Raw genomic sequence first — 21,178 nt, 5'->3', positions numbered from 1 at the left:
CTGGGGCCGTGCTGCGGCGGCTGTCCAGCACTGCTTTGCGCCACGCCGTGGGGGCCTGAGACAGGGTCGTCAGGTAGAGTGCAGCTTGACTCCTGTTGGCTGGCATAGAATGGACTTACGAGAAAGGAAACGAAGCACGGGTGCAGCAATTACGGCGGCCCTGACGTTTGCGTTGTTTTTTATCCTTTTTTTTCCGCATCTGCATTTTTTCCTCTCTTTCCGTGACGCACGTGTGTGTGTTCTCGACCGCTGCCGGCTTCGTGTGGTGCTCTGCTGACACCCGGCGTCCCTGCAGATGGGGAGGCGAAAAAAAACGGCCGAGCGAAGCAAAAAATAGCAATAAAAAAGCTCTTGTCGTCGAGGGTGGCAGAAGTTCAACCCGTTGAGAGAGGGATGACGACCCCGGCCTCCACGAAGCCTCCAAACGGCTTCAATGGATCTGGGGGAACGTCAGTGCCACTGACACCGTCGCAGAGAGCACCTTAAAGCTTCTGTGAGTGCGCAGGTCTTGGAGGAGATGCGCGTGAACGTGACTTGGCTGCCTTGCATCACCTGGGCCACGCATGCCCAACTCATTGGTTTCGTGCATATCGTGTCATTCGCCTTGTACGGTCGTTTACAGTGTCACCATTTCCACTTTGTGCACGCACTTTCGATCTGCGCTCCTTCTTCAGTATTCTTGTTGCCACAACCACACAAACTCGCGTGCGTGTCCCAGCTTGCTGTTTCCTTGGTGGTCTTGTACCTCACGGACCTCTTGTGACGAGCCAGCTTTTATACCCACATCCACGCACCCACTGCTCCCCCCCTCCACACACACATACATATCTTCACATCTTCCCTTTCCATCCGAACGCGTTCATCTCATCACGTGACTCTGCGCTGCTCCCGCCTCTTGCTCCTCAGAAGACTCCCTCCCCCGAAACACACACACACACACACACACACACATACACACAAGCGCAATGTATGCCCAGCACATTCAATCCACCCCAAGCAACAAGTTCCCTGTGTTCCAGGGCGTGTCGCCGCGCGTGACGGCGCAAACCTACCAGAGTCACCGTGGCGAGTACGTCTCCATCATTTTTGAGCTGACGGGCCCGGGTGAGTTCAAATGTGGTGTGACGGGCATGTCGGTAAAGGTGGTTGGCGTGCCGGAGGCAGTGGAAGTGAGCCGCGTCTGCGAGTTTATCTGCTACGTCGATCCTTCCACGGGGGATCTGACGTACTTTCAGCACGCCATGCTTGATGACGAATTCGACTTTGAGGTGTACCGCCGCCTCGTGAGCCTGACGACCAAAGTACCACAGCTCTTTTGAACAGCACTACACGAAGTTAGAGGAGAGCGCGACAATGAACGGCGTGATTGCCCATCGTTAGTGATGGATGAGCTTCAAGCCAGCAAGCAAAGCAGATGGAGAGGTGTTGCGCCGATATACGCAGACTCAAACAGGGGAGCCACGCCAAGGTATATCGTTACTCTCTTTCCACGGTACCCGCTCGGAGACAGAGAAGAAAGCGCGCTGCTGGCGCTGACATAGAACATGTGTCGTCATACTGAGAGGAACCACGAGTGCGCGCAGGAATACAAAACATGAACGCAACGCTCGATTGCACACAAGGCCGCTTTGTCCCTCCGCTCCTCTGTGCTGCGTATGATAGAAGATAGCCAGAAACCGACAGAGAAGAAAGCAGCACCAGTAGAGTCGACCGGCTCAGTTGTGGAGAGTCTGTGCTTCTCTTTCTCTCCGTCGGGTTAGCCTTAACTCACGATGCGTGGCATCGAAGACGAGATGAAGCGATCCGCGAGAGAAGGCGGCTGACCACGGGTGCACGTGCGTGAGTGCACTTGATTGCTTCTCCCCCTCCTCCCGCTCTCATTCACTCTTCACATGTGTGCGTGTGCGCGCGCGTCTTCACGCGGTTGAGCCTTTTATCGTTTACCAGGTGTCCAATGATGCCCGCAGTGAACATCAGCGGTTCTTCTGTTTTTCCTTTCCTGCACAATAGTGCGTGTACGTGTGCTTGCGTGTTTCCGAGGTTACCTGTACGCGTTCTTTCTCTGGTCTCCTTCCATACATGCTAAGAAAACAGATCAAGACAACAAGAAAACCAAAGAAAGGGCGCATGAGTGAAGGGCAGCGTACTACGGCGCTTCCACATCAACATGATACGACTTCGTGTTCTTGTTTCACCAGCGCTATCCCCGTCCTCGAGCGACGCAAGCAAAGACATCAGCCTTGTGCTTCCGCTCTTTCGCATACATACGCACGTTTCGGCCACAGAAATATGCAGAAGGGATGAGTTTGTGTGTGCATGTGCGTGTGCGCGCCTGCTGTGGCTATGGTACACCGCCCCCGCTCCCCCTCCTTTTGCACTTTTCGGTCGTGGGACTCGTGCACTCCGCCATCATCGTGTGCCGTGCTTTGAATGCGGTGTGCGCGCCTTGTGGTTTGACCACACCGAACCCCTCACTCTTGCGCTCTGCTCGACTGCCCCTCTTCTTTCATACTGCGTGTGTGCATGTCTGCTAGTGCACTTGGCGGGTGCGCGCGCTCCAATTGCTTTGCTTGGGCAATTGCTACTGTGTACACCACGAATACGCTCGCATAAACAGCCCCACTCACGCGCGTGTGAGACAACCTTCACGTTGCTTGAGGGTCGAGAAAGTGTGAATCGAATCCACACACGGGTAAGCGACCATCATTTTATGCCTAATGCAGCTCGATGACTGGTGCACGTATCGCGAGACACTGCTCTACGCACGAGAGCTAGCCGTGCTTCTCCCGTCGTCGTGGAGTGGATTGCCGAGTGAGCAGTCGGCGACAAAGGCTTCCTCGTCGCTGTCACATTCTAGTTCGTTGCCGTCTCTTGCGTTCGTGAAGCGAGTGGAAGCGCCTTTGCTGACGCAATGGATGACGGCGGCGGCAGCGGCACCCGTCACTTGCCATTGTAGCAGTGCAGGTGACGGTGACGAAGACATGGATCATGCCACTGCCGTCGTAGCGGCGCGTTGGACGAGGATGCTGGGCATATGGATCGTCTTGCGAGTAGAGCTCCTGTGCAACACAAGAGGGGGAGTGCTGACTCTCGAGGAAGAGTACGAAGTAGGACGCTACAGGCAGTATTTCATGCCCCTTGCGTGGCCGGTGCTGGATCAAAGCATTCGAGAACGGCTCGCTTCGCATTTGTGCACATTGGCAGAGAAACGGGGGGCGAGCCAGTCAATGGGCGGCACCAGCTGCGCCAGTGACATGGCTGCCTCTTCCTCCTGCGGCACCCTTCTCAGGAAGGATGAGGAAGACGAACAGGCGTGTGATGAGGTGTGCACGCGAGCTATGGAGGCTACCCAGCGTGTGGCGCGCGAGCAGCTCCGCATCAGCTGGGACGCGTTGCACCCCAGCAGTATTCCTGCTACGGTAGGCACCAAGCTGAAACGGCTTTCCGTGCAGCAGAGTCGACACCATGAATCTGAAACTGGCTCTTCACCGCGACCAGTCGTAGTGCACACCAACTGTCTTGGTGGCCTCCTACACGCTCTGATACGTTTTCGGCTTCGGCCGCAACGGCGACATTCAGACCACGGCTCGGCGCCGTGGCTGAACTTAACGCAGAATGCACTCCTTCACATTGGCTACGACCTGCTAACCAAAGTGAGGTCGTCCGTGATCGAGCGCTGCTACTACCTTATCCCCGCCCTGCTCGACTATGAGTCGTGCTTACTCTTTTGCGAGGCGACACTGAAGGAGAGCGCAGCATTGCAGGCGCATGAGAGGGAACTAACGAGGACGCAGAGCATCTTGCGGCTCACTCTGCAGAGTTTACTGCAGTCTGCCCTCGGCATGTATAGGCGTGTCATTGATGCCTTGTTGGTCGACTACAAGAAGAGCGCTTGCAGGTCGTCTGCAGGTTCTACTCCACGACTTGTGAAGGTGACGGCACCTCTGTCGCCGGCGAACCCGCTTGTCGCTCGAGAAGCCGCACAAAAGCAGTACGCACCCGATGCCGTCGTTCCGTTGGAACCACCAACCCACCCGGGCGCTGCTGATGGACTCAGTGCATCAACGGTGATGCGGCTCTCTGAACCCGCTTTTTCTATCCTGGTGGAAGTGCTGGAGCCGACTTGTGATCTACTGCAACGCTACCCCGCGGACTGGGATGTCCTCTCGACCAGGTCGCTCACAGGCCCCGATGGGCGCGACCAGTGTGTGACTCCTGGTGGCCACACAGCAAGGGAAAGGGGACTGCTCTCGCCTTCATCCCGCAGGCAGCACCAGGTGAGCCAGCAGCCACAGCGCTCTACTGCCATGGATGTGCGAAGAGAGGTAGTGTCTTTTCTTGACTCAGAGGTGCCCAACTGCTTTGCCGCTGCTGCGGCAGGGTCTGGAGCGGCCTCCAAGAAGGCGCAGCAGCAGGCAGCCGCAGATGCATACCTTACGGCTACATACCTCTCCACGTATGGGCCACACTGGCTATAAGCGGAGGCAGAGAAGCACGCGATCCTCTGCACCCGTTTGAGGCAAGCCGGCCCTCTCCTCGTTGCTATCAAGCTGCTTCATACGTATGCGCTGAATACGGGACATACAAGAAAGAAATAAAACCTCTTCACAGCTCCCCTCCTCCCCCTCACATACACACGAAAAAAAAAAAAAAAAACAGCGTTGATACACGTTAGAGGGGGTGAAATGGCTCTCTGTTACGCTTTTTCTTGAGTGTGTGTCTCTTGATCGGCAGCCAACATGCGAAGTGGTCTCCCCTCTCACTTTTAAGCTTTCAGAAGCCCACCCCACGTGCAACGTGCGCCGCTGGAACTGTTTTCTGCCTTTGGGATGCTGCGCGTGATGGTTGTCACTGGCCCGCCTCTTCTTTCTGAAATCACTCCGTCACTCTTCTCTGCCGCTCTTTTTCTTGTTTTTTTTTTTTTTCTTCGTGTACTATTCCAAACGTGCGCGGCATCTCAGCTTGCCAGCCGTTGATGTATGTGCGCGTGTGTGTTCCACTTCTGTGTTGTGGGTAGTCGCTGAAGCGCATGCATACTTTGCCGCCTTCGATATGAGTTCGGCGCTTCTTCCTCTTGCTTTGGACTCAAAAGAAAAGCTGGAGGCGACGTCGCGCTCACAAGTGCGCGTTTTGCCTCACCCACACCCTTCTCCAGAGAGACGCGTGGGCGGTACCCAGTGGCTGTTTCTCTTCACCATTGTCTCCGCTTTTACAAAAAGTCAACGACACCATCAACGGTGCGAATGCCAAACATGCGCTCCACCGCCGCCAAGAAGTCGTTCCACCCACCTTTCAAGCATACAGCTCCGTGCACCACTGCAGCATCCACTCGCGCGGTAGCGCGACAGCTGCACCGCAGCCAGGCGTTTGCGCTACATGCAGCGCCCTCCTTTGCAGATGACCCCCGCGCACCAAATACCTCGTCAACTCCTGCACCGCTCGCACCAGATACGACTGTCGCGGCGTCCGAGCCCTTCACAGCGCCCAAGACGGCATCGGAATGCGACGCTGTCACCCCACCGCGAGGCGGGACAACCGATCCTCTCCCCAGCACCGAGACTGACGTTGCCCTCGCGAGGTGTAGGCCTTCTCGCTGGCAGCTACAGCAGCGCATCGACGCTCGCCGAGCCGAGCTCGAAGGCGCGAAAGCGTGGTCACTCGTAGCAGACACGCTGTATTGGGTGAGAGTTTCGCAGGCGGCGCTGCAGCACTTGGCAGACTCTAAGGCAGCAGGCCAGGTGGAACAGGTATTGTCAGAGCTTCACATTGACCCGCTGACAGTGCTATTCTCAGCGGAGGAAGGTAGCTTCTCTCACCAGTGAATGAGCGCTCTTCTGTGCGCACGTGCACTCTTGCGGTTGACAGGGTGAGGCACCTGGGATGCTCCCGCTAGCTGCACATTACGAAAAGGCGAGCAACAATACAAAGACAGAAAGCGAAACCAAAAAAAAGGAGCAAGAGGACGGCATTTTGTCTTCACCTTGATGGCTCGCACTTCGCCGATGATCGCACTGCTTCCCTTTTTTTTTTGCTTCAACGCTGCTGTTTGCCGCTTTTGGTATCTTTTTTTTTTCTTACGCTGCGTCACGCACGAAAACAATCAAGTATGCAGATCACTTGAGACAGGGCACCAGTCACAAGAGCGGCACACTAATCGGCTGCGGTGCGGCACTAACTGTGGCGTTGCAGTATGCATCCTGGCGATGCACTTCGGTAAGGCCTCCGTTCAAATCGAATCCTGCACCTACCCCTTGTCTTTTCAGTAGTAAGTGAATCGGCCTCGGTCGCGCACATGCCCAGCGCCATTAGTGCTTGGAGCTCGATTTCCTGCTCCTGTGACTCTCTTCTCCCCTGGTGATGCACGCGGGACCGACAAGGACGACTTTCTCGTTTTTCATCCACCGTCAACTCCGCTCGCTTTGCGTTTTTTGGCTTCTCACTTTCACGACACCAGTGAGCGGAGGGCACTGCCGTGGCTGTGTGATGTGGCCGGCAAGGCTGTACAGTGGCCGCGTCGCCTTGGCGGCTGCAACCACCGCTGGGCGGGGAGAGAGAGCCTACCCAAGAGCCGAAGCGCAAGTGGCGCCACACCTCACGGTTCTCTCCTCTCCTGCCATCACACTCCGGCGGATGGCGCACTTTTCAAGCACGCCGACCAGCTTGTGCTCTCTATCCCCCACCTCACCGCTCGATGCGCTTGTGGATGAGGTGAGCCCCTTCATCCCGGCAACATTCACCTCGATTCCGCAAATCTCACGTCAGCTGCCGCCAGAGCTGATGGAGCGCGTGTGTGACCCCGTCTGCGGTGGCTTGCGGCCCCTCTTGTCTCGCTACGCGGAGCGCTTTGAAAGCAAAATGATCGGGCAGGTTCACGTGGTGCGCAGCCGCCTCAGGCAGAGAGAATCGACAGCGCCGTGCCGCCGGGCCAACGCAGGTGCCGAAGCGGGTCACTCGTTCGCCGTTCCATTGTCCTCGTCTGGTAATGCCGCTGCTACAGCCCCAAAGTCGAACTCGGTGGACCTCCAGGCTATTTTCACTGAACTCCAGGAGCTGTTCCCGAGCTACCTCGTGCCAGTCAAGGCCCTCTGGACGACTGCCCCGGAGGCCGAGGAGCAGCAGGTAAGGGCCCGCGTACTCGATGCTCTTCGGTCGCCGCAGCACAGAGCATGGCTCACCTTTCACAAGCACCCGGCGCACTGCGCCTCTCGCAGTACTTCAGCTGATGAGGGGGAGCGGACTCACGTGCTCGAACACGGGTATGTGCAACTGCGACTCGACCCTGCGGCAGGCGATAACAGGGCCGCCGCGCCAATGCCGCAGTCGCCAAACACGCGGATGGCGGGGCATGAGGTGCAGCCGTACGAGTGGTACCGGGTGGCGCGTGTACTGCCGACCACAGCAAGGGAGCTGCTCTTCTCGGGTGAGCTGCAAGAGCAGGCAACCCTTCTCCTGCCACCCGGGCGGGATGTCTGGCACGTTTTGTTGAGCGCGCCTGCTCTGTTTGAGCTTCGCTATGCGGCCCCCACGACCGTCCATAGCGGGCAACAGGCACGCGTGCCGACCCTCTCTGCCGAGGCCTCTTCGTCAGCGCCCGCTTGCGTGACGTATGACGCCACGCCGCCGCCATCCTTATGCGCCTCCGTCTACGTGCGCTTTCGACTCGAGGAGCGCTTCGTCCCAACAGACATGGCGGGCGCGCACGAGGAGAGCATACTACGCGAGCTGGAGACACTCACTGCAGACCGGGCGGCAAGCGCATGCGGCCTCAGCTCGCGCCAGCGACGCCGCAAGCGCAAACTGCAGCGCCAGCTTGCCTACCTGCGCAACCCAACCCCATACTTCGACGAGCGGGTCCTAGCACAGCATCTCTTCGACCTTCTCCCGCTGCGTGATGGGGTGCATCAGTCGGCGCTCTTAGGATCGTTGCCGCAGCCTGCCGTGCAAGCTTTTCCTCAAAATGTGACGGAGCTTTTACAAGCACGGAATGATTTGTTTCAGCTATCCGATGCGCGACACGGCATCCTGGTGCAGCGCGCCGATGCCCCCAAAGTTGCTCAACGCTCCATCGAAAGCGTTACTGGGGAGGAAATACTCCTGCACATCTTCTCCTCCTATTCTCTCCGTAGCGACCCGCGAGAAGGGACGACGATCAGCCGAAGTCTCCCGCGACTGCCGCGACTTGTGCGTGAGCGACTTTTCGCCATGCAGGATATTATAGCCGAGGTGCTGCTTCTCTACCCTGACAAGGTGGAGGTGCTCGCGGACCGGTCCTCCAACATCTCACCCCTCTCCTTGTCCTCGTCGCCACACACCAGCGAGGCTGATGAGCGTGCCTTGCGCGAGTTGCGAGCCGTCCGCGGTCGCCGCGATTTTTTGGTCCCATTCCGTTTTGTGGGGCAGTGGCAGGCTAAGTTAACAGAAAAGTACACGAAGCAGCAAGAGAAGGACGCGACGAAGAGTATGCGTGCCCGCCAGAGAAGCGAAAGCAGCCACCGTCGACCGGCTCGATACTGACCAGCGTTCGAGAAATGGGTCGACTGGCGAGAGGCAATCGTGGTGTCCGCCGGCCATTCAGGGACGGTGCGTTTGGTGCAGAGTGCTATGGGTCTTTGACTGCCGTTTCTCGCCCTTTTTCTCTGCGTGTGTGTGCACTTGCGTGTTCTTGCCTTTGTGTGCTCTTATCGATCGATGTTCCTCATCCGGTATGCCGAGTTTTCGGTATCCCTGCAGCTGCCGTGCGCGAGCGCACGCGTGCGTGTGAACGAGGGAGCTCCAACGAACGCCATCTTTTCGTCACACAAACACAGAGGAAACAGGGTATCTGACTACCGCGCCGTTGCCCGTCGTACAGCTACTCCATTCATGTGAAAGATCAACTAAACGATAGCCATGAAAACTCGACTTGACGAGTAACGACTCGACTGTTGTGTGTTTTTGCATGACGCGCATCGAGGGAGTTGGAGGCTGAGGCCGGCTTCTTTTAGTCACCACGGAGCAGCATTGCTTGTCGCGTCTTGACGTATCTGCCTGGCCACCACGTATGTGTCTCTTGGTGTATGCGCATGTTTGCTCTACCCGCGGGTCGCTTCTCCGTCTCGCTTTTGGCAGTGTCTGTGATCGCGCTCTTTGTCTGCTCACGCCCCGCGCTCTCCCTGTCTCTCCTCGTGGCGACTTGTATCTGCTCTTCGCCATCCACGTCCTCCTTCGCTTCGCGTCGCGTCTGACCTGACCTGCTCTCGTTCCCGCCTGTGATCAGGTACGCTCGCGTATTGTCCACGGCACAACGGGGCTATCGCAGGCGTCACAGACAGAGACGCGCACGCAGCGCGCCCATACGCACACACACACACACACACACACACACACCTACACATCGTTTTTATCAATCTCGCGCACCGTCTGCCGCCGAACAGCTGCGATTCTCTGGGAAAGTGCTCTTCGCCGGCACGACTGAAGCGTTTTTCCTTTTACCTCTCTCTTGTTTTTTCTTTGACGGAGCGGTACGAAGTGATCGACGCGCATCTCAACCTCACCTCTTCGGCGACGACGACTGAGGACATCAAAACAGTGCTGCTTATCGACGCCTCCTTAAAAGAAAACGAAGAACTTGCTTGACTCGAGTCGCTTTACTCCACGCAAGCTCGAGAGGGAGGGGAATGCCTGTCGCCCCCGCTGCGGTGGACCAGCGCCCGTCCATCTGGACGCTCTTCAAGCAACAGCGTCTGCCGGCGTGGCAACCCATCTTGACACCGCAGCACTCGGCCCTCTGCCTCATTGCGGTTGCAGTGGTGTGCTTGCCACTGAGTCTGTCGCTCTTTCACGCGAACGCGTCCGCGGTGGACATCACGGTGCGCTACGACCATCAGCAGCAATGCTCGTTTGGGTACAACAACACCGGCGCCTTTCGGTATGAGGCGTCGCCGGGGAACGTGTGGCAGACGGGTTGCGTCACGGATGTCCCGTTTCGCGTCGACAAGCACCTCAAGGCACCGGTGTATGTCTACTACGGCCTTGACAACTTCTACCAGAACCACCGTCGCTTCTCCAAGTCCAAGAGCGACGCGCAGCTGGCCGGGCAGCGCGTCTCCGCGACGGCCATTGCCTCTGCCACGTCGCCTCTCACGTACCCAGGCGAGTTGCGCCACGCCGGTGATCAAGGCATTAACCTCTTGGGCACTTTCTTCCACTACAGCGACTTTGTGTATGTACCGGCTGGACTGATTCCGTGGTCCATGTTCAACGACACATTCGCCCTGTACCGCATCACTCACCACGAGGCCGCCGCGGTGACGGCGCCGTCGCTGCGGCTCATCTGCAATGGCAGCGCCTTTTCACGCTTCACAAACGAGCCGCTCGACGGTGCCGGCCGCTGCCACAAAAAAGGCATTGCCTGGACGTCGGACGTAGAGTTCAAATACAAAAAACCGCACTTTCCACCTCCTTCGTCGCTTCGACCCGTATGGAGCGCACCAAAATGGGCGTATGAGGCCGCGGACGGTGATGTGAACCCCAACCCTCCATCCCGCATGCCGTCCGACAATGCTTATTTCAACGAAGGCTGGTACGCCGATGAGCCTGGTCACCGCATTCCAGTCACGACGGACGAGGACTTGATGGTCTGGGCGCGCGTGGCCTCACTGCCCAAGTTCCGGAAGCTGTATCGCGTCATCGACGAGGACCTGGTGCCGGGCACCTATCTGATGCGCATTCAAGAGCATTTCAACGCGGCCAGTTACGGCGGCACAAAGAGCTTCTCACTAGCGACGCTGTCGTGGCTCGGTGGCCGCAACACTTTCATGGCGTGGATGTACTTCACGATCGGCGCCGTCTCTGCCGTCAGCGGTGCTTCTTTTCTGTGCATTCACCACTGGTACGATGACCGAGCCCTACGCGCCGTGGCGATGCTGCTGAAGGACGACTAAGGCATCCTTCTTCAGTCTTATGCGCCGCTCTTCTGTCTTCTGTGTTTGCGGGGGTGATGGTGAACTCGCGTGATCCAGATGATGATGATGACGAGAGAGAGGGCGGGCGAGTTCGTTGGTGCGCTCACGTCGATTCTTTGGCGCTGTTTCGAGGCCCTCACTCACGCGTTTTGTGGTGCGGGCCCGACGGTCCTTTTTTTTTTCGTCCGCTTTGAGCTCTTTCGGAGATTTCTTCACGAATCGCCGCCCCTGTTCTCCACTTGCTCTCTCTCTCTCTCGCCTTTCTTGTGGCCCTGTTTTGCCCTCTCGGGCGGTCGAGCTGTCGGGGGAGAAGACATGCCACATTTGCAGAGTCGCAAGGAGGCTACCCCATCCAGAAGGGAAGAGACAGCTTTCACGACGCATGCATGCACGCACGCACTTGCGTTGGTGCTTCCGTCGTGGCACAGTCTCGGGAAGACAGGCTGAAAAAGAGAAAAGGGGGGGACGTGCCCGCTTTCGATCTTCGATGCAGCGCGCTAGCGGGTGGTGGCGTGCTGTTTTATCTTTTCTGAGGGGGAGGGCACGTCGGCGTCGCCAGCACAGTCGGCGGCCGTTATCGCTTCCTCTCCTCCTGTGTGTGAATGGCAGCTCTCCCTTCGGGACTGCACGCTGCGCCCTGCGCTCTTGTGCAGCCTACCTTTGTCGCCCCCCATTACTCTCTCTCCCTGCTATCCTTATGCTGTTACCGCGCCACGCATTTTCGCCCCTCTTCCTTTCAATCTTCACCTGCTCACTCGTGCCTAGACGGAGGAAGCCGAACCAAAACGGACTCCACATCTTCTACGCACCTTCTACGGTCTACCCCGCCCTCTCTTCCCTTTTGCCTTCCTTATAATCATGGCACTGGACTTCGACGTAGACGATGCGCCAACCTTTCCTGAACTCGTGCGCGACGCTCGCCTCGATGTCACGAAGGGTCGCGCGATGACGGCGTGCTGGTCAGAGTTGACTGATCAGCATACATTTTTCAGGGACGTCGCCAAAGAGGGCCGCACTCGTGGCGAAACCCTAGGTGCTGTGCTGGCTGCTGTTCAAGGGATCTGCCAAGCTCTGCAGCGTGTCGAGCTCTCCAATTCTGAGGCTAGGGCACCCTCGCCAGCTTGCACCGCCCTCTTTTCTTCGCCGGCACAAGGAGCAGTAGGGGGTACGCGGCCTGGTAGCCGGCTCGAGGAGGTGCAGACATTCGCGCAGGTTGCCCGTGCATATGTCAGCCTGTACTGCTCTACACCAATCCCGACGTGTGCGCAATGGATGAGCTCGCTGCAGCCTGTCTTTCCTCAGCCCCCGAACGCGGCCAGCACAGCCGTCAACGGCGCGAGTGCATCTCGCTTCGATGGTGATGCGGGTGCTGTCCCCGCTACACCCGCATCGTCTACGTTATGCCGCTACTTGACAAAGCTGCGTCAGTCAGTGGATGACGTCACGCAGGAGTTGCCTGAGAGCGAGGTAGATGGGAAGGATGGTGGCTTTGCCGAGGAGAAACTGAAAGAGCTGGTGGTGTGCTGCATGACGGTCGGACGACGGGTGACACGCCCGACCATGCTCCCCCCCTTAGACGCACTCCTGGTGCGCGAGATGGTGAAGGTGCTTCAGGACTTTGTGGAGAACTCGACGCTCGAGTGGTGAAGTTTCACATCGCAGAGCGCGCACAAGAGGATGAAGCGCAGTGTGCTGCTATGACCAAGGAGCAAAGGGGACCATTTTCAAGTTTCTGCCCGTTTTCCCTCGCTCCCCCTCCCACAAACTCCCCCTGCCTCTTTTTGCTCTCTGCTTTCATGGGTGGCAGCGTAAAACATATCCGTTAGGCTCCTCGGCCGATAACTTTGGCTCGAGTAAAATCACTGAAAAAAAGAGAAACGAGCTAAGCAGAGGAAAGGGCTGTCAGCAGACCGCGCATATGCGCCACAAGCGTGGAAGGCCACTTTTCCCCCCGAGAGAATGGGCGCGGCTAGGAAAGGTCGTGGTGATGCACTTTGGAGCCCTTCTCGCTCGGTCAACTCTTCCGCCCCCGCCACGAGCCCATGTGCCACTCTTGTGTCGAGTCCCTTTCTCTCTGTAGGTACGTGCTGCATGAACTTTTTCTTTTAAGCTCTTTTTGTCGTCGGTATCTGCATCTCGTTCTTCGGGTGCCGCATGCGACTTATCGCGCATCTATTTTGCTCCTTCACACTACCATGCACCCCTTAAAAAAGGAAGAGGCGACTGTCCCTCTTTCCTTGATGGTCTTCGGACATAGACACTCTGAGTTTTGACGCCGGGGTGCGAACAAGGCTGCTGTTGCTCCTGGTGCATGCGTAGAAGCCCCGAATCGTTTCTTTTTTTTTTAGTAGACCTCTCAGCTGAACAAGTCTCTAGCGATAATCGCCGCGGGTGGTGTGGGGTGCGCGTGTCTCCATTACGACGTCCCCGGAGGGTCCGTATACTTTCCACACACGAGAAGTAAGCGACACACAATGGGTAGCGGGTATCTGAAGCGGAAGCGGCAGCGCCAGGAGCTGCTGAACGACTTCTACTCTGCTCTGTCGTCCTCGTCATTTGACACTACTGGTGACCAATTTAGCAAGCTGGTGACGCGCACCGTTTACCACTACCCCTCGTCCCTCCCGTTCCCCGTGCTCCTCGATGACGACTTCCCCGCTGAGCCGTACCGATCCCGCAACAAGGACATTAAGAGCGCCATCCACTGGGGACAGCGTAAACTTCTTCTCTCTGAGATTCAACTCCTCTCCATGTACTGCCGGCCAGAGATCTCGTATCACATCGTGTATGCTGGCGCCGCTCCTGGGACCCATTTGGCGTTTCTGGACGAGATGTTCTCGTGCCGGCACACGTGGGAGCTGATCGACCCCGGCCAGTTTGACCGCGCGGTGCTGGAGCCGCGCGCAAACTTCAGGTTGCGCAACGAGTTCTTCACCAACGCGACAGCGTACGGCATCAACGCGCGCCGCCTCACCGAAGTCCTCCCAGCACTTGGCTTTGTATACCAGAACGCTGCGGTTGACAGTGTGCAGACTGACAAGAAGGCGATTCACGAGCAGCTTCAGGGCATTGTTGGCACGCTGGACGTGGCCCGTGGTACCGAGGATATCCCTGCCATGTACGAAGCACCGCTGTCGCTTCCTAAAGGCTTGGAGCTGCTGTCGCAGGTTGCGCTGGAGCGCAATAAGCCTCTGCTCTTCATCTCGGATATCCGCTCCGGCAGTGTGGCGCTGCCGAACTTCGAGGACCACGTGGCAGAGAACATGCGCGCGCAGGAGTGCTGGACAAACATCTTGCACGGCGAGCACAGCATGCTTAAGTTCCGCCTTCCCTACACCAGCAAATCGACTAAGTTCGGCGGCCAGGGCGCCGTGCGTGAAACGCGCCTGATTCGCGAGGACGGCACTGTCCCTTATCTACGTGGTGACCTGCTGCTTCCCATCTGGACGCGGCCAACAAGCACGGAGGGTCGGCTTGTGGTGCCACAAGGCGCCTTCCAGAAGGACTACAACGTAGCCCACGTGGAGGACCAATTCTTCTTCTTCAACTCTAGGGTTCGGGAGCAAGTACACTTCAATCACCTGGTCGTTCATGACGGCGAGCTCGATCATCACTACGACGCCGCAGCGGAGGTGCACTGCCTCCTTACCTACTTGCGCTTTATACGGCCAGAGCTGAAGACCGCGAAAACGGGGGAGCTGCGAAAGGAGGTTCTGCGCGTGGCGCACTCCATCACGGCGCACCTTGGCATCACTTTTGAGGATGCTATTCGTCGTCGCGACGCACTTATGATCAACCACGCCAAGAAGAGTCAGAACAAGGCGGTGGAGGGCCACAAGGACGACGCTTACGGCGACGAGGAAGTGGAGGAGCAGGAGGCGAAGAGTGCTGCATCCAAGGTGCGCGCTGGCTCGAACGAGAGCGCCGCGGCGGCGGACGGCGCTGCTGCTGGCACAACAGCGCCGGTGCCGCTGTCGGAGTGGGAGCAGACGACGCGACTCATGGTGCGTCTGTCAAACTACGACCGCAACCGGTCGGTGTGGAGCCGGAACGTGAGAGAGGAGGAGCACAGCAAGACTAGCGGTCTTTGGGTGACTACGAAGATGCCACAGGCGTGAAAGGGCAAGTGATAAAGACATCGTAGAAGCCTTCGCAAAGTCGTTGGCCGTCTCCGCTCATCGCCGCTCTCCGCGCGTATTGTTGTCATGGGCTTTTTCCTCGTCGTTGCTCACGAATTGCGCGACCGCAAGCGGCACTCTGGCACCGCCGCCTGTGCGAGTGTTCCACGACTCTTCTCTCACCTCAGCGTGTGTTGACAGTGCATGCACGCGCCTTCAGATCTCTATCTTCGCGGCCACTTTGGCGAGCCGGTTCGGGGTAGTTTCGCGCTTTCCAAGCTGTGGCGCTGCGTGACTGCACAAGAAGAAATGCACGCAGGTGGTGACGCTTGTGTGGAGAGAGAACACAGGTCTGCGGCAAGAGTGGTCCAGCGAGAAGGTGCGCGATGCGTGTCTGCGCACGCACACAAGTGGCCGCTAAGGCAGACACGATGCACCAACGACTGCCCCCTCCCCCTCTTTCCCCTCCCCCTCCCCCAAACACACGGAGACACAACAGCTGGGGTAAACGCGCGCGTGGAGAAGATGGAGTTAGGGAGATGGTGCCCTCTTGGCCTCTGCTGCCTTCGCCCCTTTGCGTGTGTGTGTGTATGCGCCTGCGCACGTGCGTACGCTCCTCGTCTACGCCGCTCTCCGTCGACGTCGTTCTCTTTCTCCTTGAACTTCGGTTGTGCTTCCTGTTCTTCGCCGCCGGCTCTGTCGGTCTTACCTTTGCTTTCGTTTTGTGCCTTCGCCCCTCGTTTTCGTTCTACTCTCTTCTTCCCCTCTTCTCCATGGCGCCACGTGCCCCGACTCCTCTACAACGGCGGCGCCACAGCCCCACGACGCGCGAAGAAAAGAACACACAGTAAGGAAAGCGAAAAAATACGAAGCGAAAGACGTCGCCTCTTGCTTGTCTCCTCCCCTCCCCTTCTCTCTCCTCAAATCCTTCAGTCCCTCACAGCACCGTGATGCCAATCGCTCCTCGCCAAGGCCGCAAAGGGGGGAAGATATCCTCCTCGCCGGCTATCGCCTCGTCGGACTCGCCGTCGATGGTGTCGCCTGGTTCGCTGCCGTCTGGCAGCGCTGGCATCTCCCTCCCCACAGATCCTAACACGACTCTGCAATTCAACATCGAGGCTCTGATGAGTAAGAAGCGTCGCAGCCCTTCCAAGGCAAAGGCTGCGGCGCGCGCGAACGAGTCCAGCGCATCCGCTTCCTCGGCGACGGAGGCGGTCAAGGCAGCCAGCGGCACAAGGGGCGCCTCCACTACCGCGGCTGCGGGGTCCGCCGGGGCGTCTGCCGCGGCCGGTCCCGCGGAGACAATCGCGAACCCCTCGCTTGTGACGCCACCCGGCGCGGACTCGAACGTCTTCAAGTTCGACCTCGACGCCATCCAGCAAGTTGGCCAGGGCGTCGTGTTCGGCGGCAATAAGACGATGCGGACGGATTCGCACAAGCCCGATTCGGACCCAGCGGTGGTGTCTGCAAAGCTGAAACAGCTGATCGCCTCCCAGGACGCATACTTCCACGGTGGCAACGCCGCGGCCGCCGACGTCGAGAGCGACGAAGTGCTGGGGTTAAAGGAGGTAGCCTCACATCAAGTAGTGCTGCTGCAGCGACCCTACGCGGCTCTGCGTCTCGCTGTCGCGCTTAGCCGAAAAAGCAAAGAGCGCGTGCTGGTGGTGGTGCCGCATTACTCAGACGTCTCCGATATCGCGGCGGCGCTGCGGGCGCTGAGCCCATCTCGCGGCCCCGTCGGCGAGCTGAGCGGGCAGTCGTTTGTCGGCGAGGCGGACACAGCACTGTGGGTGACGGATGTGGATACGGCGCTTGTGTACCTAACATCGCAGCGCGGCATGGGGCCGTTCACGCATCTCGTGCTGCCCAACCTGACACGCATGAATCCACTGGTCTCCTACTTCTTGTGGGGTCTGCGGGAACGCGTGTACCGGCAAAGCGCCATCCTGGACACGACCGCCCCGCCGCTGCACGTCATTGTAAGCGTCAGCGGTGCCATGACGGAGCGGATGCAGCAGTTCTTCGCGAAGCAGACGGTGGCGACGCCAAACACGGCGCCGGTGCAGCCCCTCGTTGAGTTCTCGTACGATGAGGCGAACGCGCTGGCAGAGATGGACGTGTTGGATGTCACGATCGATGAGTCTGGCAAGTACCCTGGCCCACACCGCAAGATCATCGACCACTCCGTGCAAATGGCGGCGACGCTGGTGGGCCGTATTTTCTCCTGCTCCGCCGCGTGCCCGCAGGCTATTTACATCCTCACTGGTGACTCACGCGAGATGATCGACGCGCTACACAAGGAGCGCCTTCTCGACACAACGGTTTACGCCGGGCGCTTCCCCTCCAAGGAGGACGCCGGCGCCACACCGTCGAAGCATCGTGTGTGCGTGCTGCACTCCGTCGTCTCCTTCACGAACTACAACAACGAAGATGCGACGTTTGTGCTGGACATGGCAACGACCCGCCGCCTCGCCGTACAGAACAAGTCGGAGGGCTTCATGGCTTCGAGCGCGTCGGAGTGGGCGTCGAAGATGGACGTGGAGGAGCGCCGGCAGCTGCCCGGCGCCAAGTACCCCGGCTGCTACATCGCCCTGTATCCCCCGGCGGCCGATGCCGTGCTGCCCACTACCGAGGCTCCCCAGCCGACGGTATACGAGGTGGAGGACGCGCTGCTGCAGTGCTCACGAGCGCAGCTGCCGATCCAGCGTGCGAACCAGGAGATGGTGTGCCCGGTGGAGGCGGAGAGCATTGAACAGGTGCAGCACAGTCTCTCGGAGAAGTGCCTCATTGCGAACCTGTCCGATTTCAGCCTCACCTTTACGGGCGAGATAGCGTCGCGGCTGCCCCTCGAGGTGGACTTGGCTCATTTCGTCATGAACTGCTGCACACTTGGCCACGGCGAGGTCGGCGTCATTGTGGCCGGCGTCTGCGCTCTGCCATACCGATTTCCGACCGGCGAGTCAGCAGAGGGGTTTGCCTCGTGGAAGAGGTGTGTGATTGAGACACGCCAAGAGTACGCTGGTGACATTGCCAATCAGAGTGATCTCTTGGCCGATGTGCTGGTGTTCCTGGAGTGGTGGCGGCTCAAGGCGAGCGGAGCCTCGACAGCCGACTTTGTGGCAAAGATGCAGCTGAAAGAGGACCGCCTCGAGCACGTGCGCGGCCTCATCACCTACCTGCGCGTCCAGATCTCTGACTACGCTTTCGTCGACGACCTCGAGGACGAGGCAACCCTGTCGGCGGTGATGCAGAGCATCAAGTCAAACGCGTCCATCTTTACCTTCTTTGAGGCCGTCGCCCTCGCTCGCCGGCTCTTCTTTGTACGCGACGCCGGCTCCATCAACGTCAAGGATCGGGCTGGCGCCTTGGTCTTTGTGCGGACGTCGAAGAAGGTTGTGCCCAACACCGCCAGCCCGAGCAGCGTGGTGTGGGAGTCCGGCGCCGCCTTGGTCGCCGTGGACCTGCGTAATCTCGTTAGCAACATCACCTGCGCTCGCGTTTCGGCGGTGAACAACACGTACCTGTTTGCGGCGCTGCTGCTGTTGTACCCGCAGGTGGAGTACTCTGCCCCAGTCGAGGTGCCCTCCAAGGGTGGCCGCGTCGTGTACTTTGGCGTCACATGCAACCGCCAGATGAAGCGCTTTCGCGTCAGCATCGGTGAGGCTGCGCAGATTCTTGATTTCCGAGAGAAGTGGAACCATGCGATACGGTACCTGCAGGTCCTCCGCACAGCAAAGAAGCCGCTATCGCGGCACAAGTTCAACTTTATGCTGAAGGAAGAGGACCGCCACTTCGATTTGGAGGAGCTGCGCGCGGAGGTGCAGCGGGAGCTGCAGAACCTCGTGACCGAGATAGAGGTGGCGGAGCACCAGGCAAGCTTCACCACTCACGGAGTGCACTGCCTTGCGCCAAAACAAGTGGCAGGGATTGCGGATAGCGTCGACGCGTCTGACGTGGATGTGAGCAGGAAGTTCCACGACGGCGACCTCTGGACAAGTTCCTTTGCCTCCAAGACAGACACGCCTGCAACCATGGCGGCAGCCACGAGCATTACCGCCAACCACGCGCTCACTACAACACAATCATCAGCTCTTACGTTCCCGATGAATGCGGTCAGCATCGATGATGACGAGGACGACGAAGTTGAGGTGATGGAGGAGCTGTATTTCCGCATGAACGGTCCCATCATTGACGATGACGAGTAGAGTCAATGTAGATGGCGTAAAGAGAGAGGGAGCAAGGGAAGAAAAGAAGTGGCGTACGAGAGAAGGCGCGCGCAGCCCTCAATGACGGCGGCAAAGGAAGATGCGGAGGCAAGAGCTCAAAAAAAAAAAAAGAACTGCAAGATTCTACACACACACGCACACAATGATAATACGACAAGTACGAAAGGAGCGGTGCTGTTGTGTGTCTCTGTGCGTTGGAGGATCGACTTCTACTAGATGATGGGAGAATGGCGGTTGCTGCAGGCTTCGAGCAAGAGAAAGAGGCACACCGTGCGCCTCTGCGCATGTGCGTATATATGTGTATGTGCCTGCTTGCGAATAACACTCTTTTCTGTTTTTTCTTTGATTGCCTGGTCTCATTCATTTTTCTCATCATGCCGTTGCAGCGCCACGCCGCTTTTACTTGCCCGCCTTCCGCTTTCCTTTGCATCTCTCCGCTGTGAAGTGATTCATCGCGAACTCTCTCTCTGCCGCCATTCGTGTATTGAGAAGATACCCGAGTGGGTGTATGCAGGGGATTCACCTTGGGAGCAGGTACCATGGTGGCTCACCAGAGGACGGATGACCTTGCCACATCGTGTGAGCATGCGCTCCGACGATGCATGAGATGGTGTTGGACGGATTCATGTGCCAACCTTCTCGCCCCTCGCTCGTTCCTCTACCCCCTCTCTTTCGCTGTCCTAACCCTCCCTGCCTGTTTGTCGGACTGCCCTTATCCTGCGTTCTCTATCTTGTGTTTGAGCGGGCGGTGATGATGCGTATACAGTGCGGGGCAAAACAAAAAGGAGAGAAGAGGTGAACTATCAAAACAGTCGTGCGGATGAAGCGCCCCCTCCCCCAACCCCCGAAAAAAAAAATGATGTTGCGTTCTCTCTCAGTCTCTCGTTTACAGCGGGTCTTTTCCCACTTTTCGTTTTGTTACCCGAAAGCACTCGTGTGTGCATCTGTGCGTGCCTTTGGCCTTGTGTGTGTGCGTATGTGTGCATGTGGACGTTACGGTGATGTGTGCACCGGCGAACTTGATAAGGCGACGCGCGGCAAAGATGGAGGAGGGGGAGGGAAGCGAGGGGGGGTTGAGTAGAGTGCGTTTGTCCTTTGCGCGTGCGTGTTATACCTGGGCAGCATTCACAAGAAACGGCACGCTGATCTGTGCTAGTTTTGGGCGACGTTCGGCATACCGTCAAAAAAGTAAGCGCACCACCCCTCGTCAACGACAATGATAGGGCACAATCCGTTGTACGTGGGGTGGTGGTGGTATTCGCGTCAACTTGTCACATTTCTGGACCCCGAAAGCCGATGGAGCGTGAGAAGGGGGGCGAGAAGGGTAGAGAGCGAGAGAGGGGCATGGGGGGGGGCACGGGGCATCAAGGATGCCATGTGCGTTGCTGCAGGCGCGTGGACACACAACCCTCAGCTTAGTACGCCAGTCGCTTTTCTTTTCCCTTCTCAATGTACGCAATACCCGCTCTTGACGATGGATGGTTCTTTTTCTTAGACATGTGCGCTGACTGCTGCGCACCCACGCGCATGAACGCACACGCTGGCGTTGAAGGCCGCCATTGCTGGAGTTCACTCCGATTGGTCGCCACGCGCTCCACACTTTCTGACGGCGCACCACGTCTCAGCTCTTCCCGACGAAACCCTCACTGAGGCCAAATGAAAAAAAATCAAACAAAAAATCTACAGTTATGCCACACCCCTCCAAAAAAAAAAACATCAAAAAAGATTCACATTTCTGGAGCGCAGTGATAGCAAGACGACAACGCGAGGGCTTGATATCGATCGGAGAGCGAGTGTGTCCGATGTTGGAAGAGGGACCCTTCCGCACCTACAACAAGGTCGTCTCGCATGCGAGAGAGAGTCGCATCAGGCAGCTACCGACCGCGGCTAA

At 58.1% G+C, this 21,178-nt stretch overlaps 8 protein-coding genes across 8 annotated transcripts; all 8 read left to right on the top strand.

Moving 5' to 3' along the window:
• Positions 1-965: 965 nt before the first annotated feature.
• LDBPK_353490 (hypothetical protein, conserved) lies at positions 966-1,319 on the top strand (the record flags this gene model as incomplete). The annotated part of the gene is made up of 1 exon (XM_003864881.1): positions 966-1,319. The coding sequence occupies one exon, from the start codon at positions 966-968 to the stop codon at positions 1,317-1,319; it is 354 nt and encodes a 117-aa protein (XP_003864929.1).
• A 1,398-nt stretch (positions 1,320-2,717) lies between these two features.
• On the top strand, positions 2,718-4,478 carry LDBPK_353480 (hypothetical protein, conserved; the record flags this gene model as incomplete). Its single annotated transcript, XM_003864880.1, has 1 exon — positions 2,718-4,478. The coding sequence occupies one exon, from the start codon at positions 2,718-2,720 to the stop codon at positions 4,476-4,478; it is 1,761 nt and encodes a 586-aa protein (XP_003864928.1).
• Positions 4,479-5,252: 774 nt separating this feature from the next.
• On the top strand, positions 5,253-5,822 carry LDBPK_353470 (hypothetical protein, unknown function; the record flags this gene model as incomplete). The annotated part of the gene is made up of 1 exon (XM_003864879.1): positions 5,253-5,822. One exon carries the CDS (start codon positions 5,253-5,255, stop codon positions 5,820-5,822), a length of 570 nt encoding a protein of 189 aa, XP_003864927.1.
• A 535-nt stretch (positions 5,823-6,357) lies between these two features.
• On the top strand, positions 6,358-8,514 carry LDBPK_353460 (hypothetical protein, conserved; the record flags this gene model as incomplete). Its single annotated transcript, XM_003864878.1, has 1 exon — positions 6,358-8,514. The coding sequence occupies one exon, from the start codon at positions 6,358-6,360 to the stop codon at positions 8,512-8,514; it is 2,157 nt and encodes a 718-aa protein (XP_003864926.1).
• A 1,142-nt stretch (positions 8,515-9,656) lies between these two features.
• Positions 9,657-10,922, top strand: LDBPK_353450 (hypothetical protein, conserved; the record flags this gene model as incomplete). The annotated part of the gene is made up of 1 exon (XM_003864877.1): positions 9,657-10,922. The coding sequence occupies one exon, from the start codon at positions 9,657-9,659 to the stop codon at positions 10,920-10,922; it is 1,266 nt and encodes a 421-aa protein (XP_003864925.1).
• Positions 10,923-11,801: 879 nt separating this feature from the next.
• On the top strand, positions 11,802-12,590 carry LDBPK_353440 (hypothetical protein, conserved; the record flags this gene model as incomplete). Its single annotated transcript, XM_003864876.1, has 1 exon — positions 11,802-12,590. One exon carries the CDS (start codon positions 11,802-11,804, stop codon positions 12,588-12,590), a length of 789 nt encoding a protein of 262 aa, XP_003864924.1.
• An 827-nt stretch (positions 12,591-13,417) lies between these two features.
• LDBPK_353430 (hypothetical protein, conserved) lies at positions 13,418-15,061 on the top strand (the record flags this gene model as incomplete). The annotated part of the gene is made up of 1 exon (XM_003864875.1): positions 13,418-15,061. The coding sequence occupies one exon, from the start codon at positions 13,418-13,420 to the stop codon at positions 15,059-15,061; it is 1,644 nt and encodes a 547-aa protein (XP_003864923.1).
• A 950-nt stretch (positions 15,062-16,011) lies between these two features.
• Positions 16,012-19,266, top strand: LDBPK_353420 (hypothetical protein, conserved; the record flags this gene model as incomplete). The annotated part of the gene is made up of 1 exon (XM_003864874.1): positions 16,012-19,266. The coding sequence occupies one exon, from the start codon at positions 16,012-16,014 to the stop codon at positions 19,264-19,266; it is 3,255 nt and encodes a 1,084-aa protein (XP_003864922.1).
• Positions 19,267-21,178: the final 1,912 nt, after the last annotated feature.

This window comes from Leishmania donovani, chromosome 35, assembly GCF_000227135.1.
Source record: "Leishmania donovani BPK282A1 complete genome, chromosome 35".
Classification (NCBI taxonomy): domain Eukaryota; phylum Euglenozoa; class Kinetoplastea; order Trypanosomatida; family Trypanosomatidae; genus Leishmania; species Leishmania donovani.
This window is presented reverse-complemented; position numbering and strand designations above follow the sequence as displayed.